Source organism: Marmota flaviventris, chromosome 1 (assembly GCF_047511675.1).
Source record: "Marmota flaviventris isolate mMarFla1 chromosome 1, mMarFla1.hap1, whole genome shotgun sequence".
Lineage (NCBI taxonomy): Eukaryota > Metazoa > Chordata > Mammalia > Rodentia > Sciuridae > Marmota > Marmota flaviventris.
This window is the reverse complement of record NC_092498.1, coordinates 97,844,989-97,862,499: the sequence shown is the minus strand read 5'-3', so window position 1 is coordinate 97,862,499 and position 17,511 is coordinate 97,844,989. Positions and strand designations below refer to the sequence as shown.

Below are 17,511 nucleotides of genomic sequence, written 5' to 3'. Positions count from 1 at the left end.
GTATGGATGAAAGTCTTCAAATGGGGACCCAGCAGTTAGTTTTTCATTGCTATTACAAAATATCTGAAACTGGATACTTTACTAAGAAAAAAATGTTTGTTTAGGTCATAGTCTTATAGGCTGAAAGTTCAGGATTGGAAGTTCCCATCAATCAGTTCATCCTTTGATAAAGGCCTAATGGCAGATAATATGTGGCAGGAGCATGTGTGAGAGGGAGGGATCACATAACCAGCCTGGAAGGTGTAGGGGCAAGGGGTCGGGGTGACAGGCAGTTTTACTCCTTTTATAACAACTCTCTCATAAAAACTAACTCAGGAGTCCCACCAAAACTTAGTCCCTTCCAGAGAGCTCCTCCAGTGACCTAAGGCCCTTCCACTAGACCTTATCTCTGAAAATCACCACTGAGGACCAAGTTTTCCACACATGAACCCTTGGAGGATAAACCACATCCAAACCACAGCAGGTGTAAAATATGGCAACACTCATGCCCTGTGAAACACTCTCTAGTGGGCACCCACTGATAAGAAGACAAGATGCCTTTCCTGTGGCTGTCAGTGAGTTTCTTTCCCCAGCTTCCCTGGGCTTGTGTTTTGGTCAGCTTTTTCACTGCTGTGATCAAAAAAAAAAAAAAAAAAAAAAAAAAAAAAAAAAAAACCTGAAATGAACAATTAGAGGAGGAAAAGTTTATTTTGGGGCTCATGGTTTAGTCTACATATGGCTGACTCCATTGCTCAGGTCCAAGGTGAAGCAGAACATCATAGAAGAGTGTGGTAGAGGAAAGCAACTTCATGACACAAGAAACAGAGTGAGAGCTCCCTCTACAAGAAGACATATAAGCCCCCAAAGCACTCTCCCAATGACCCACCTCCTACAGCCACACCCTACCTGCCTACAGTTACTACCACATCAGTTGATCAATTCACTGATTAGGTTACAACTCTCATCTCAACCTGATCAGTCATATATATATTTGTAGATTGACACAATATTTTTTATGTGGTACTGAGGATCGAACCCATTGCCTCACAGGTGCTAGGCAAGTGCTCTACCACTGAGCCACAAACCCAGCCCTATATTTTCACTTCTGAACATTCCTGCATTGTCTCACACAGGAGCTTTTGGGGGTCACCTGTTATATAAACCATAACAGAAAGATAAAAGAGAAAAACAAACCTTGAGGGAGAGTTTGGAGCTTCCTTACAAGCAGGAGAAATCACTCATTTCTCACCTGTTGTCTCTACCAGCAGGTGTTAGAGGAGGGGATTCTGCACCTCAGCCAAGGACATGGGTGCTCATCTTTTCCAGTTCACAAGACACAAAAGTAGCAAGTTGTCATTGTGGGTCACTCAGGACCCATGGGACAATCAGAACCAGACTGCTTGCTCTTCCATCTGGAAATAAACAAATAAACAAATAAATAAATAAATAAATGGAAAAGAAACCACTAATTTAAGAAAGTAAATTCTTGTGATCATTGCAAGGCTAGGGTAACCAGGTGACATTTGTTAAGAAGGGGAGAAAAGCCAATCTAGAATTTTCTTTAAAAAAGAACAATAAAAAATATGAAAATGCAAAGGAAAGAAAACTATGTGTGGGGAAAATGCATAGAATACCCGAAAGTTAAAGCATTATACCACTAATGCAATAAATTGCCATTTTAAAAAGTCATTTTATAAGAATTAAAAATTACTGCTGGGTACAGTAGTACATGCCTGTAATCCCATTTACTCAGGAGACTGGAGCAGGAGGATCAAAAGTTCGATGCCAACCATGGCAACTTAGCAAGACCATATCTCAAAATAAAATTTAAAAAAGGTTGGGGATATAACTCAGTGGTAGAATACTTGCCTGGCATGTATGAGACCCTAGGTTCAATCCCTAGTACCACCAAGAAGCAAACAACAATAATAACAAAAACAAAAAAAAATTACAAAGAGTTTTTGTATTATAATAGCCAGTGTTGTTGAAGTAATGCAGAATGGTGTCAGAAGCTTAAAGAAGTATATACCATTTAATTCAGTAATTATAAGGGCCAGAGTTTATCCAAAGAAACTCATTTAACATGTGTAAAAATGTTTAACTATTTCCCAGCCCAGTGGACCATGCCTGTAATCTCAGTGGCTCAGGAAGCTGAGGCAACAGGATTGTAAATTCAAAGCCACTCTAAGCAACTTGGTAAGGCCCTCAGAAACTTAGCAAGACCCTGTTTCACTATAATAATTAAAATAAGGGCTGGGGATGTGGCTCAGTAGTTAAGCGCTCCTGGGTTCAATCTCTGGTACAAAAAAAAAAAAAAAAAAAAGATTTAACTATGAGGAGAATTATCATTATGGTTCATTTTTTTAAACCTAAGATGACTACAATAAGGAATTGGTTAAATAAATGCCATAAACTTGTTACTATCTAGTCATTAACCATGACTCACATTTATTCACATAGAAGGCTGTAATAGGGAAACATATTTTGGGCTACAATATAAGAATGAATCTTCTAACAGCTAGAGTTATCCAAGAATAGAGCGAACAACCTAGGACATCATGTTAGAATGCTTTCTCACAGTAGCCATCATGTGTCACATAACTCCTTGGGCAGTAGGATGAGACTAACCAGGAGGAGACAAACTAGGAGAAACCAGGCAGATCGTGCCCTTTAGGGAAGTATTTAGCCCCCAAAAGAACTTAAAGTGGAGATGGTCAGACAAATACCTCTGTCTGGGCCAGAAAGGTCTAGAGAGCAGCAAATAGAGTACAATAGAAATATATGTGCCATGTATGCATATTTAAATTGCTGAGCAGCCAAATTTGAAAAGGAAAAATAAGCAGCTGAAATTGATTTCAACAATATATCTTATTTAACCCAGTATATCCACATATAATAATTTCAACACACAATCAAAATATAGTTATTAATGGGACACTTTGTACTCTTATTACACCTCCAGAATATATTTACAATATCTACCTCATGCGCCACATTTTAAGTGCCCAATACTGGCATATGGCTAGAGGTTGCCACATTGGACAGCACCAACCAGTCAGGGATGTTAAAACATCAGAACTGGTAACACTAGTAACTATCATTAATGAACTTTTTAGGCTGTTGTTCTCTGCCTCATTTGGAAGGGGTAGGAGACACTGGGGTGCTCAGATGAAAAGTTTACCTGGAAAAGGTCCAAGGGCAGACAGAAGCAGAGTTAGCATCTAGCATAATGTCCCGTCAGTCAGCGGTGCCAAGAATTGGCTTCTTGCCCTGGTGAAGAAGTTGGACTCTAATATTCTCTCCAGCACTGAGTCCCTAACTCCAGTGGTGGGCTTCAGGGGCTTTACCTTGATGATTTTATCTAATAGAAACAGGTGTTCAATTTCAAGTTACTCTTGCTATTGTCAAGTGAATATAGAGATGGACAGACAGAAATGGAGGCAACAGTTGCTTCATCTCAACAAAACTCACAAAATAATAGTTGTTTGGTAGATAGCTTTTTTCTTACCTAAATCAAAATTATTCAGGGAATATGCATATATTAAATTACATATACTTTTATGACTTCCCATATTCAATTTATTTAACCTTGACTTTTTATATTAATGGTGGGGGCATAATTTAAGATTGATCAATAAAGAATCTTGTTGCAACCTCAGAAACAAAAACCTGGTGGAAGGAAAAAGGGATGCATGAAAGAGCTGGAGAGCTTATTAATTATTTCCTGGGAAAGCAGCCAGGAGGTTCACGCTTGTGCATCCAGTCCAGAACAGTGGTAAAGACTAAGAAGGTGGAGTTGTGCTGACCTTGAGGTGGGGAAGTGGCTGCAGAAATACAGACACTCAGGGATGGGGATGGAACTCAGTGGTAGAGCACTTGCCTAGCATGTTCAAGGCCCTGGGTTTGATACTAGCAACACACACACACACACACACACACACACACACACACACACACACCAAGAAGGAGGAAATGAAGAAGGATAGGAGAAGAAGGAGAAGGAGGAGCAAAAGGAAAGAGAGTGGAACGGAGAGGAGGAGTGGGAAGGAGAAAAGAAGAAGGAGGAGGAGGAAGAGAAAGTTATTAGATTATGCATTAGTAATTGAACTCCAAGCACCAATAGAGGAAAAATTGATGAGTTAAATCAACTACAAAGATTTGATTCATTTTATAGAAAACCAACAAGTACTCCTAGAGATAGTGTCAGCTTTAGTGGGAAGCATCTGAGAGAAGCCTTGCTTTTGCAAAGTAATGTATAACTCAAAATGTTAAAACTTTGATTTTTTGGTTTGAGAGGTTGAAACTCATTAGGTGAGTGGTGCTCGTGATGGGTCACCAGAGGGCGCCAGAACACCCGTCTCAAAAAAAAAAAAAAAAAAAAGTTTCTATTGAACAAACTCCATAAAGCTTCAAGTAAACAAAACAGTTGCCCCAAGTGACGGTCTCCATCGAAGTAACCTCAAGGGCAGAAAGGAGTGGATAGGTAGCCTCTGGAAAAGCCTTCTAAAGCACAGAATCTTGTTGACGTCTTCAGTTTTATGTTAAAGATTATCGTGACTCACCGTGGAGTTTCCGAATACATCCCGGTTTGTTTTAAAATCGCAGTACCGTTTTACACTTTTTATTCCAGGGAATCAGAATGCCCCAGAGTTCACCTTGCGAGTCTCCGTCACCTACGGCCTCTGACTCACACGTTGGAACTCCAGCTAGTGGCTTTCCCCATCTCTGATCTGGACCCACCCACCCTGAAGGTTACAAGGTCCTGTCAGGGCTGAGGACCTCCAAGTATCTCTTAGCATGTGCGAAGTCCTGGGTTTGACAGTCTTCCGCTGTCCTTTTTTTTTTTTTTTTCACACAAGGAAAACTGAGGCTCTGAGGAACACAGGCACCTGTTTAGAGTCACACTCTAGGTTAGTCTTTTGTGGCCAAAGTGAAAAGCCTATTTTTTCCAATCCATGAATTGACCAGCATCCTCCAATAAGAAGGGGGCTCGCTCCACCTAAGTGATGGTCTAAAGTCTAAATAAGGATATGAAAGAATCTGAGATCCAGGAAAAGGAGTTCAGAATGCAAAAAAGCCAGCTTGGGAGTGTGAATTCAGAACAATATTTTTTTCCGGAAAATTCTGGCATGGTGCTGCCACCCTCTGGACATTTAGGAAAGTAAACTTAAACGCTGCCATAAAAACAGCTTTTCCATCCAAATAATATTTTGTAAAAAGAGCTGACACTGGTTATATTTCTATCATAATATTTTCCCTAATGAGTTTGGTTCTTCAAAGCTCTTTGATCATCAGAAAAATTTGAAGGAACACATAAGAAGAGACACAAAAATTTTACAACTAATTACTGTGAAGTTAATCAAAACACTTCACTGTCTTCTAGATACAGCCTATATAAAAGCGAAAGATTTGTGGATCTGAAATATTTTCCAGTAGGAAGTTGTTTTTGGTTTTTTTTTTTTTTTTGGTGCTAGGGATTGAACCCAGGGATGCTTTTTATAGCCCCAGTCCTCTTTATTTATTTTGAGACAGGGTCTGCTAAGTTGCTGAGGGACTGACTAAATTGCTGAGATTGGCCTCCAGATTGAAATACTCCTGCCTCAGTCTCCCAAGCTGTGGGAATTACAGGCATGTGTCACTGTACTCAGCTCCATCACGAATTCGATACATAATCACTGACTCACAAAACATTTTGAATTAAAATAATAGTAAACACCTGTTGAGTATTTACAGTATGACATATCCATAATTTGTGTGTACAGTTTTATGAATAAAACACAAGTAAAGGACTTTATGGATTCTTTGTACATTTTTTTCTTTGGGGGGTACCAGAGATTGAACCCAGGAGTGCTTAACTTCTGAGTCACATCCTCAGCCCTTTTTATATTTTATTTAGAGACAGGGTCACTGAGTTGCTTAGGGGCTCACTAAGTTGCTTAGGCTGACTTTGAACTCTTTTTTGAAAAATTTTTAATTGATTTTTTAAAAAATAAATGACAGCAGAATGCATTACATTTCTTATTACACATATAGAGCACAATTTTTCATATCTCTGGTTGTATATAAAGTATGTTCACACCAATTCATGTCTTATTAAGGAAGTTGGGGCCTAATCCAATATGATGGAGATTTGGGCCTACTTTTTCTTCTAATAGATGTAGTTTCTCTGGTTTAATTCCTAGGTCCTTGATCCACTTTGAGTTGAGTTTTGTGCATGGTGAGAGATAGTGCTTTAGTTTCACTTTGTTGCATATGGATTTCCAATTTTCCAAGCACCATGTGTTGAAGAGGCTATCTTTTCTCTAATGCATATTTTTGGTGCCTTTGTCTAATATAAGATAACTCAAAATATGTGGGTTAGTCTCTGTGTCCTCTATTCTGTACCACTGGTCTACAAATCTATTTTAGTGCCAATACCATGCTGTTTTTGTTACTATTGCTCTGTAGTGTAGTTTAAGCTATGGTATAGTGATGCTACCTGCATCACTCTTTTTGCGAAGGATTACTTTAGCTATTCTGGGTCTCTTATTTTTCCAGATGAATTTCATGACTGTTTTTTCTATTTCTATGAGGAATGTCATTGGGATTTTGATTGGAATTGCACTAAATCTGTAGAGTTCTTTTGGTAGTATGGTCATTTTGACAATATTAATTCTGCTTATCCAAGAGCAAGGTAGATCTTTCCATCTTCTAAGGTCTTTTTTGATTTCTTTCTTTAGGGTTCTGTAGTTTTCATTGTATAGATCTTTCACCTCTTTTGTTAAGTTGATTCCCAACAAGTGTTTTATTTTTTTGAAGCTATTGTAAATGGGGTAGTTTTCCTCATTTCCCTTTTGGAGGATTTGTCACTGATATACAGAAATACCTTTGATTTATGGGTGTTGATTTTATATACTGCTACTTTTCTGAATTTATTTACTAGTTCTAGAAGTTATCTGGTGGAGCTTTTTGGGTCTTCTAGGCATAGAATCATCTCGTCCGCAAATAGTGCTAATTTAAGCTCTTCTTTTCCTATACATATCCCTTTAATTTCTTTTGTCTTTCTAATTGCTTTGGCCAATGTTTCAAGAACTATGTTAAATAGAAGTGGTGAAAGAGAGCATCCCTGTCTTGTTCCAGGTTTAGAGGGAATGCCTTCAATTTTTCTCTATTTAGAATGATGTTGGCCTGGGGCTTAACATAGATAGCCTTTATGATGTTGAGATATGTTCCTGTTATCCCTAGTTTTTCTAATGTTTTGAACATGAAGGGGTGCTGTATTCTGTCAAATGCTTTTTCATATGAGATGATCATATGATGTGATGAATTACATTTATTGATTTCCGTATGTTGAACCAACCTTGCATCCCTGGGATGAATCCCACCTGATTGTGGTGAATGATGTTTTTGTATTCGATTTGCCAGAATTTTATTGAGAATTTTTGCATCTATATTCATTAGAGATATGGGTCTGAAGTTTTCTTTTTTTATGTGTCTTTGCCTAGTTTTGGAATCAGGGTGATATTGGCCTCATAGAATGAGTTTGGAAGTGCTCCCTCTTTTTCTATTTCCTGAAATAAATTGCAGAGTATTGGTGTGATTTCTTCTTTAAAGATCTTGTAGAACTCAGCTGTGTATCCAACTGGTCCTGGGCTTTTCTTGGTTGGTAGACTTCTGATGATGTCTTCTATTTCAGCACTTGATATTGGTCTGTTTAAATTGTGTATATCATCCTGGTTCAATCTGGGCAAATCGTATGATTTAAGAAATTTGTTGATGCCTTCCATATCTTCTATTTTATTGGAGTATAAGTTTTCAAAATAATTTCTAATTATCCTCTGTATTTCTGTAGTGTCTGTTGTGATATTACCTTTTTCATCACGTATGCTGGAAATTTGATTTTTCTCTCCTTCTCTTCATTAGCATTGCTAAGGGTCTGTCAATTTTATTTATTAACCAACTTTTTGTTCTGTCAATTTTTCAATTGTTTCTTTTGTTTAGATTTCATTGATCTCAGCCCTAATTTTAATTATTTCTTGTCTTCTACTGCTTTTGGTGTTGATTTCTTCTTCTTTTTCTAGAGTTTTGAGATGTAATGTTAGATAGTTTATTTGTTGACTTTTTCTTTTTTTTAAGGAATGAACCTCATACGATGAAGTTTTCTCTTAGTAGTCTTTTCATAGTGTCCCTGAGATTTCAATGTGTTGTGTCTATGTTCTCATTTACCTCTAGGAATTTTTTAATCTCCTCCTTGATGTCTTCTGCAACCCATTGTTTATTCAGTAGCATATTGTTTGGTCTCCAGGTGTTGGAATAATTTTTATTTTTTATTTTGTCATTGATTTCCAATTTCTTTCCATTATGATCTGATACAATGCAGGGTAGTATCTCTACTTTTTTTGTATTTGTTAAGAGTTGCTTTGTAGCATATTATATGGTGTATTTTATAGAAGGATCCATGTGCTGTTGAGAAGAAAGTGTATCCTCTTGATGCAGGTTGAAATATTCTGTATATGTCAGTTAAGTGAAAGTTATTAATGTATTATTAAGATCTATAGTTTCTTTATTCAACTTTGGTTTGGAACATCTATCCAGTGGTGAGAGAGGTGTGTTAAGGTCACCCAAGATTATTGTGTTGTATTCAATTTGACTCTTAAAACTTGAGAAGAATTTGTTTGATGAACATAGCTGCTCCATTGTTTGGGGCCTATATATTTATGATTTATATGTCTTGTTGGTGTATGGTTCCTTTGAGAAGTATGTAATGCCCATCTTTATCCCTTTTCATTAACTTTGGCTTGAAGTCTACTTTATTTGATATGAGGATGGAAACCCCTACTTGCTTCCATAGTCCATGTGAGTGGTATGATTTTCCCCAACCTTTCACCTTCAGTCTGTGTATGTCTTTTCCTATCAGATGAGTCTCCTGGAGGTAGCATATTGTTGGGTCTTTTTTATTAAAATTCAATCTGCTAGTTTATGTCTTTTGATTGATGAGTTTAAGCCATTAACATTCAGGATTATTATTGAGTCATGGATTGTATTCCCAGCCATATTTGTTTATTTTTGTTATTTAACTTGACTTGATTTTCTTCTTTGATTAAATTTTCGTTTAGGGTACTACCTCCTTCTGCTGATTTTCATTGTAGTTTTTCATTTCCTCTTCATGGAATATTTTTCCAAGGATGTTTTGTAGTTCCGGTTTTCTAGCTATAAATTCTTTTAACTACTGTTTATCATGGGAGGTTTTTACTTCATCATCAAATCTAAAGCTTAATTTTGCTGGATGTAAGATTCTTAGTTGGCATCCATTTTCTTTCAGAGCTTGATATATGTTGTTTCAGGATCTTCTAGCTTTGAGGGTCTGTTTTCCTAATTGGTCTTCCCCTGTATGTAATCTGATTCCTTTCTCTCATGGCTTTTAAAATTCTCTCCTTATTCTGTATGTTGGGCATTTTCATTAAAATGTGCCTTGGATCTGTTGTGATTTTGTACATTTGGCATCCTGTAGGCTTATTGAATTTGGATTTCCAATTCATTCTTCATGTTTGGAAAGTTTTTTGATATTATTTCCTTGAATAGATTGTTCATTCCTTGGGTTTGGACCTCTATGCCTTCCTCTATCCCAATAACTCTTAAATTTGGTCTTTTTATGCTATTCCATATTTCTTGAATGTTCTGCTCATGGTTTCTTACCATTGTCACTGTGTGATCTATGTTCTTTTCAAGATTATGTATTTTGTCTTCATTGTCTGATGTCCTATCTTACAAGAGGTCTACTCTGTTGGTTATGCTTTCATTTGAGCTTGTTCTTTTTAGATATACATGACAGTAGAGTGTATTTTGACACATTATACATACTGAGAATAACTTCCCATTCTTGTGGTTGTATATGATTTGGAGTTACATTGGTTATGTATTCATGTATGAACATAGGAAAGTTATGTCCAATTCATCCTACTGTCTTTCTTATACCCATACCCCCTCCCTTTCCTTCATTCCCCTTTGTCTAATCCAATGAACTTCTCTTCTCTCTCCCCCTTATTGTGTGTCAGCTTCCATATATTAGACAGAACATTTGATAGACTATTTAGCATGTAGTCTCCAGTTACATCCATTTACCAGCAAACACCATGATTTTATTCTTCTTTATGGCTGAGTAATATTCCATTGTGTGTATACAACATTTTCTTTATCCATTCATTTGTTGAAGGGCAACTAGGTTGGTTCCATAGCTTAGCTGTTGTGAATTGAGCTGCTATGAACACTGATGTGCTGTGTCACTGTAGTATGCTGATTTTAAGTCCTTTGGGTATATTCCAAGGAGTCAAATAACTGGGTCAAATGCTGGTTCCATTTCAAGTTTTCTGAGGAATTGTCATACTGCCTTCCAGAGTGCTTGTACCAGTTTGCAGTCCCACCGGCAATGTAAGAGTGTACCTTTTTCTCCACATCCTTGCCAACATTTATTGTTACTTGCATTCTTTTTTAAAAATATCTTTTTTAAAAGATTGACACAATATCTTTATTTACTTTATTTATTTTTATTGGGGCTGAGGATCGAACCCAGTGCCTCACATGCATGAGGCAAGCACTCCACCACTGAGCTATAACTCCAGCCCCTGTTACTTGTATTCTGATGGAAGAGATGGAATTGCAGTGTAGTTTTTTTAAAAAAATAAATTTTTAGTTGTAGATGATTACAATACTTTATTTATTTATTTATTTATTTATTTATTTATTTATTTATATGGTGCTGGGAATTGAACCCAGTGCCTCACACATGCTAGGCAAGTGCTCTGCCACCAAGCCACAATCCCAGCTCCATCTCAGTGTAGTTTTAATTTGCATTTCTCTAATTGCTAGAGATGTTGAACACATTTTCATGTATTTATTGACCATATGTATTTCTTCTGTAAAGTGCCTTTTCAGTGCCTTTGACCATTTATTGATTGGATTACTTGTTTTTCAGTGTTGTTTTTTTGAGTTCTTTATATATCCTGGAGATAATGCTTTGATTTTTCTCCCATTCTCTCTTCACATTCTTGATTGTTTCCTTTGCTGTAAAGAAGTTTTTTAGTTTGAGGCCATCCCAGAGGATTGTTTTATCCACCCAAATATCAGATGTTGTGGGTTGAATTGCATACCCTCAAAAATGTTCAAATTCTAACCCCTGGTACCTGTGAATGAGATCTTATTTGGAAGTTAGGTTTTTGCAGATGTAATCAAGTTAAGATGATGGGTTCAATCCCTAGCATGAAAAGTTTAAGGGTAGATCTGACTTAAAGCTTAATATACAACTCAAACCAAGTCACCCTTTTAGCTCTTTCCCTTGGTTCTGTTCTATCCTGAGACAACCTTTCCCAGCACAGCTTTGTTTTACAGTACTAGGGATTGAACCTAGAAACATTTTGCCACTGAGCTACATCTCTAGTTCTTTTTTAATTTTTTATTTTGAGACATAATCTTGCTAAATTGCCCAGGCTGGCCTGGAACTTCTGATCCTCCTGTCTCAGCCTCCCAAGTGGCTTACATGCTTGCACCACTGTGCCTAGCAGAGTACTCTTAAGAGAGAAATTTTGGTCTATCTACTGCCTCTGTTTTGTTTTGTTGGAATTTAATTAATTTGCTGCTACTTAGAACTATTGCAAAAATTAATTAAATTGCAAGTAGCAGTAAATTATTTATTCATTCTATTTCTGAAAAGTCTGTACTCAGGCTCTGTCAGCTTTCTATTAGTTTAACACACGCCTGAGATAAACAAATTATAAAAAGAAAAGGTTTGTTCTGGCTTACAGTTTTAGAGGTTTGTGATCTGTTGTCCCTGTTGCTTTGGGCCTATAGTGATACATCAGGATGGGAATTCATAGGAATGCATAGCAGAGTAAAACTGCTCACCTCATGACAGGGACATAAAAGAGAAGAGAGTGAGGTCCCATAATCTCCTCAAGGGGACACCTCAATGATCCAAAGAGCTAGGCCCCACCTCTTAACAGTTTCTACCACCTCCAATTAGAACCAAGTGGAGGCTAAGCCTTTACCGAATGGGTTTCTGGGGGACATTCCAGATGCAAACAATGGCAATGGCAAACACTTGAAACCATTTCACTATGTGTCACTCAAGTAAATGAAATAATCTTAAATGAAATGATCTTAAGCCCAGTTCCAAACCATAGGTTGTTTTTTTTTTTAAATTGTGATCTTTTTTAAAAAATTGTGATCTTTCTAAAATAACTTAAGTGCTATCTCCCCTGCCCCCCCACACCACTTAAGAATTTTTATTGTTAGATTATTTATTTTTCAGAGTTTCTATCTTTCACAGAAACTGGAGGCCTCTTTGTGTAGGGTGATGATTTGTGACTGTTTCACATTTCCTCTTTACCTCATTTTTCTCCTGGTGGTAAAGCTTCTAAATATCAATTACCATCATAACAAACCTTAGGCCAGTCAGGTTCTGCTCTCTGCACTGTCTTCTGGGGCAGTTTGTCCTGGTACAAACTCATTTCCTGTTGGAGATCCAAGGTCAAAAGGAGAAAGCATTCTCTGATTCCAAATGCTCTAGTGTTCTTGGTAGCACACGTTTGATTCATCCTGTCCCTGAACCTCAAGAAGTCCTTGCCCTTTTTTTTACTTTTCAAAATTTACTTTTTTGCCGCAGTCTGGCTGGGCACAAATAACCGAGCCGCCACGAAGCACTTGTAGGTTCAAAACAGCAACTCTTTATTGCCGAACTCCACCAGAATGTTATGCTTGAATTTGGGATCCCCAAAAGACCACCAGAGACCAAGATCGATGTAAACAGCAAAGAGGTGTTTATTGTGAGCTAGCTTGGTCCTCTGCGCACACACATAGCAACTGGTGACGCTGAGAGGCCCTGAGCCCAAGGTTTGCAGCAGTTTTATACATTCTTTGGAGAAGGCAGGGACTTCACATACATCATAGCATCTCTTAGCAAATCATCACACACCGCGGGAAAATCAAATAACAACTCTAAAACATGATTAGCACATTCACTGGCGGGAACAAGTTGGGTAGGGGTGATTGGTCAGTACAAAAGGGGTATTCATTTGAACTGATTGGTTTAAGCCAAGAGGGGTATACGTGCTGAACTACATGGTTTCCCAACATTTTATCAACCACCATAAACTACTGGGAGGGTCATCTGGCATCCCAGGTATTTCCCTGTCTCATGCTGATTGGTGGCTGCTAGGGGGTTGCTATGGATCCCCACCTAGCCTGAGTCAGGGACACCTGGCGCAGAAGATCTCTCCTGTTATTTGAAGATAAACAACTTAGCAGGGTGGGAATGTGCCTAGGAGTGCTCTGTGGGTTTTTCCAAGGACAAAGGCCATGCCCCTTCCTTGGACAGGCTAAGCTCTGAGATAGAGGCTGGTTTTTCATTCACTGTTTATGATTAGGTGTGACCAGCAGGAGCCTTTGGGTGGGCAGGATGCATGCCATGTGGTGAAGCACCCAGCCACTGCTGCAGGCAGGCCCTCTCCTTCCCACTGGCCCAGCTCTTGTTTCCCTGCCCATAGGATCATGGAAATGAAGCCATAGAACACTCTGGAGTCCCCAGTACCTTGCTGCAGGTGTCTTCTGTAAAGGAAGATGGAAAAGCTCCGTAAACTCAACAAGCCAAAACAACTGTATACCTGTCCGAGATTTTATTAGCAGGACCATAGCGGCCAGTCACAGAGGAGAAAGAGAGAGAGAGAGAGAGAGGAGGAGAGGGGGAGAGAGAGGAGGGGGGGGGAGAGAGAGGAGAGGGGGGAGAGAGGGGAGGGGGGAGAGAGTAAGAGAGAATAAGAGAATGAACACAAACAGGGTATTGATATTTATGGGCTTAACACAGGATGAGGAGCAGCAAGGCGAGTGGACTGTTACTTCTTCATTGGCCGAGAGTTCGCGCCACTTCAGGGATTGGAGGTGCGCCATTCACAGGGATTGGAGGTGACGGTTCACGTGCCATTCAGTGTGTCATGGACCTAAACTCCCTGAAGAGAAGCAGTCTGGGCACCATCTTTACCAACATCTTCAACAGCTGCACTCCACACTCCCCACACAATTCATGGAGGGGCCTAAAGACCAGGAAAAGAATTTCTTCTGGCCAAAGTGATCAGTTCAAAGTGAATCAAGTCTATATTTGCTCAAAGGGAGAATTTGTCTCTACTAGGTCAAGGGGAATAAGTCCCTACCTACATTGGCTCAAGGCAAGTAAGTTCCCAATCTACCCTGATTCAAGGTGAGGGAGTATTTACACTGAGCAGGAGAAGGAGGCACAATAGTCTAGGCCTTGGAAAGGATGGCTGCTGGGCACCGGCCTTTATCCTGAGGCCCCCGTCTTAAAAATAAACAAACAAAAACTGCATTTTTAAAATCTTTGAAACAATTTTATAATTTGTGAAAAAAAATTAAAAATTTCTCCCAAAGCAAGGGGAGAAACAGGACAAAAAGCAGGACAGGGAGACATGACCCAAGGCAAAGTCTCTATGAGGTGTCTTCGCAGGTGGGGGCAGAAGAGACTCCTGATGGACCCAGATGCACTCCTGCCTGGAAACCTGTTGGCACACCTCAGTCTTCGGGCTGTTCATTGGTTCTGTTGGTCTTGGCTGGGGATTTCCACTGGAACTACTGTGCTCCTGAACAATGACTGAAGCATGGGATGAAACACAGCTGTCAAAGGCAGGAGACAATACTCTTCCTCACCCTCCTCCAACCCCTGATGCAGTGGTGGGTTGGCTCTGTGGAGGTAGCTTGGGAGGAGGAGCTGTGGTCCTCTGTGATCTCGCTACTGAGGCTGGAGGAGTCGGTTGTGCTGGGAGGTTAGGCTGGGAGGGGGTGTGTCCACGTGGAAAAAGCGGAGACGAATGCCAGGCACACTGGCACTGCCACCACCCTTCTGCAGAGACAGCTTGGCCTCCTCTGGCGGCTGCTGCTGCTCACAGGGCAAGCCAAGGGCAGGCTCACTGAAGCACTTCCTGGGGTCGACCCTAGGAGGATCTGCAGGGCCTGGGCGAGGCCCTACCACCCAACGCTGCACGGGCTTCTCCTGGCATGTGCAACCCACCCCCTGGGTTCTCTGGCACTTGAGCAGGAGGTAGGTAGCCATGGCATCATCGTATTTCTTATTTGACAGGGACACCCAGATGTTATAGGGGTCGTAACCCATGTCGAACATAGTTGTTATAATGGCAGGATCCGGGTGGGTGGGGAGGGCCTCGCCAGAAGGACGGGGTGAATCTTCCTTGCCCTGGCTCAGCCATGGGTGGCTCATTATCTGTTTTAGGCTGGGCCTCTGCCTGGGGTCCACCTTCAGAATCTCAAGGATGAGGCTCTGAGCTCCCTTGGAAACATGTGCAGGAATGCCATAGGCTCCCTCCATGATCAGCCTCCTCACCTCCCCAACACTGTTTGCTATAAATGGGCGGCTCCCTGTCAGCATGACATAGAGAACCACCCCCAGGCTCCAGATGTCCGCCAGGGGGCCCTCGTATTCCTCCCTACGGACAACTTCTGGGGCAAAGTACTGGAGAGTGCCCCAGAACTTGCTCAGCTTCTGCCCGGCTGTGAATCTGGTGCTCAGGCCAAAGTCAATGAGTTTCATGGTACCACTGGCATCCAGCACGAAGTTTTCGGGCTTGAGGTCCAGGTGTGCGATGCCCTTCTCATGGCAGTACTGCACAGCACGCACCATCTGCCTGAAGAGTCTGCGGGCCTCCTCCTCAGGCATGCCACCAGGTTCCGAGATGAGGCTCCGAAGATGTCCCCCACCTGCATGCTCCATGATAATGTACATATATTTGAGGGTCTCAATGACCTGGAAGAGTCGGATCACGTTTGGGTGATCCAAGCCCGCCATTATATGGGGTTCAGACAGGAAGGGGAGGTTCCTGCCTACTTTTGCCACAACCTTCACCACAACCTCTGTCCCCGTGAGGCGATGGCAGGCAAGTTTCACCTTCCCGAAGCCCCCTTTCCCAATGTCCCGCAGAAGTTCATAATGGTCGGTGATGGCAGGCTCATAGGAGCCCGGCCCTGGTCTCTCTACACTGCTCTCACTACTCTCACTGCTGCTACTAAAATGGAACACCATCTTACGATGCTAGCTTAAAAAAAAATAATAAACCAAAACAAATAGCTAAAATAAAAAAGCCCCCAAAATGAAAGCAAAGAAACAAAAGGAAAAAAAAAATCAAATAAAAAAACCCAGAAGACCACAACCACCAATCGCTAATCACCAACCACCAGCCACCAACCACCACAAAATGCACTAACTATCTGGGAGTCCGACAGGTCACCACCAAGAGCTTCCTGTACATATGGACAAAAACCCAGTGGTAGCCACTCTCTTATATACCTGCTCTTTGAAATTCCCTCACAATGGCCATGCTGAACCAAGCCCACCCTTTTTACCTTATAAGGACAAAAGTCAAGCTGAACCAGGGCCCGCCCTTATCCCCTTATAAGGACAAAACACCACCCTGAACCAAGGGCCCTACCCTCATCTCCTTATAAGGGAACAAGCCAAGCTGAACCAAGGGCCCCACCCTGATCTCATCATAAGGACACAAACCACACTGAACCAAGGGCCATGAGAAACATCAAAGTCCTGCACATGTCAAAACTTCTCTGGTATAAGCACTTCTCCTAGCCTATGAACTATCTTAAGTGAGAACAGGGGTGGATCTTATTTAATTTTAGATGCCCAGAGCCTAATATAGAATTTAACCCCTTGGAGATTTCCCTTAATGTTGATTCATTGTCCAACTGGGTGGACAAATAGACAGATAGAGAGATAAAGAGGTAGGTGGAGAGATGGACGATGGATGGAGGGAAGGAAGGAAGCATGAATAGTTAGATGTATGATTGTGATACTGGTCTTGAAAGTCAGGATGGGGTATTTGTTCCCCTGGGGTGTTGAAGATTAAATACCTGAGAAATGCCGAGGCAAGAGTAAAATGTAAATTTTATTTAAGAGAAGCAAGAGGGTAGGGAGGGTAGGGAACCCAGAGTTGGTGCCCATGGGAGTGGGCCTGTCTTACCCCTTTATAGATTTATGGTTTCCTTTCTTCCCATGCCTACATGACCAAAAGGCGGAAAACAGCTATTCAGGGGGTGCTTGCTTGTATTGGAAAGTCCCACCTTTCCCCTCCTTCAGAGGTGTTAGCAACTGCTTGATGGGGGAAATGCTATCTATTATTTCCCTTTTTTTGATAATTTCTTTTGCCACTAAGTTGGTTGGCAGGCTGGATAGATGGATGGATAGGAGGATGTAGTGTTTTGAGCAGTGCCTGATACCCATATAATAAATTTTAACTGTATATTTCTGTTGTCTTATAGCATAGAAATACCTTAGTTTCATACACTGAAGAATATGTCTAAAAATTCTCACTCATTTAACTTATTTTAATACTGTACATGAAATATTGTTTTCCTCATGATAGAAAAAATGTATGCATCATTTTACATGTGCTTTGTGCCGAGAACCTAACTATTCATGCACTCTGCATAAAACCTGCCACCTTATGTGACAATGCTAAACATTAATCC

At 40.4% G+C, this 17,511-nt stretch overlaps 1 protein-coding gene across 1 annotated transcript; it reads right to left on the bottom strand.

Annotated features, from left to right (window-relative positions):
* Window positions 1–14,749: 14,749 nt before the first annotated feature.
* Window positions 14,750–16,296, bottom strand: LOC114096161 (sperm motility kinase-like). Its single transcript, XM_071608096.1, has one exon. The coding sequence runs from the start codon at window positions 16,052–16,054 to the stop codon at window positions 14,750–14,752; it is 1,305 nt and encodes a 434-aa protein (XP_071464197.1). The 5' UTR covers window positions 16,055–16,296.
* Window positions 16,297–17,511: the final 1,215 nt, after the last annotated feature.

Excerpts from the sequence above, each read along its gene's own strand:
- LOC114096161 (XM_071608096.1), bottom strand. The coding sequence starts at position 16,054 with ATGGTGTTCCATTTTAGTAGCAGCAGTGAGAGTAGTGAGAGCAGTGTA.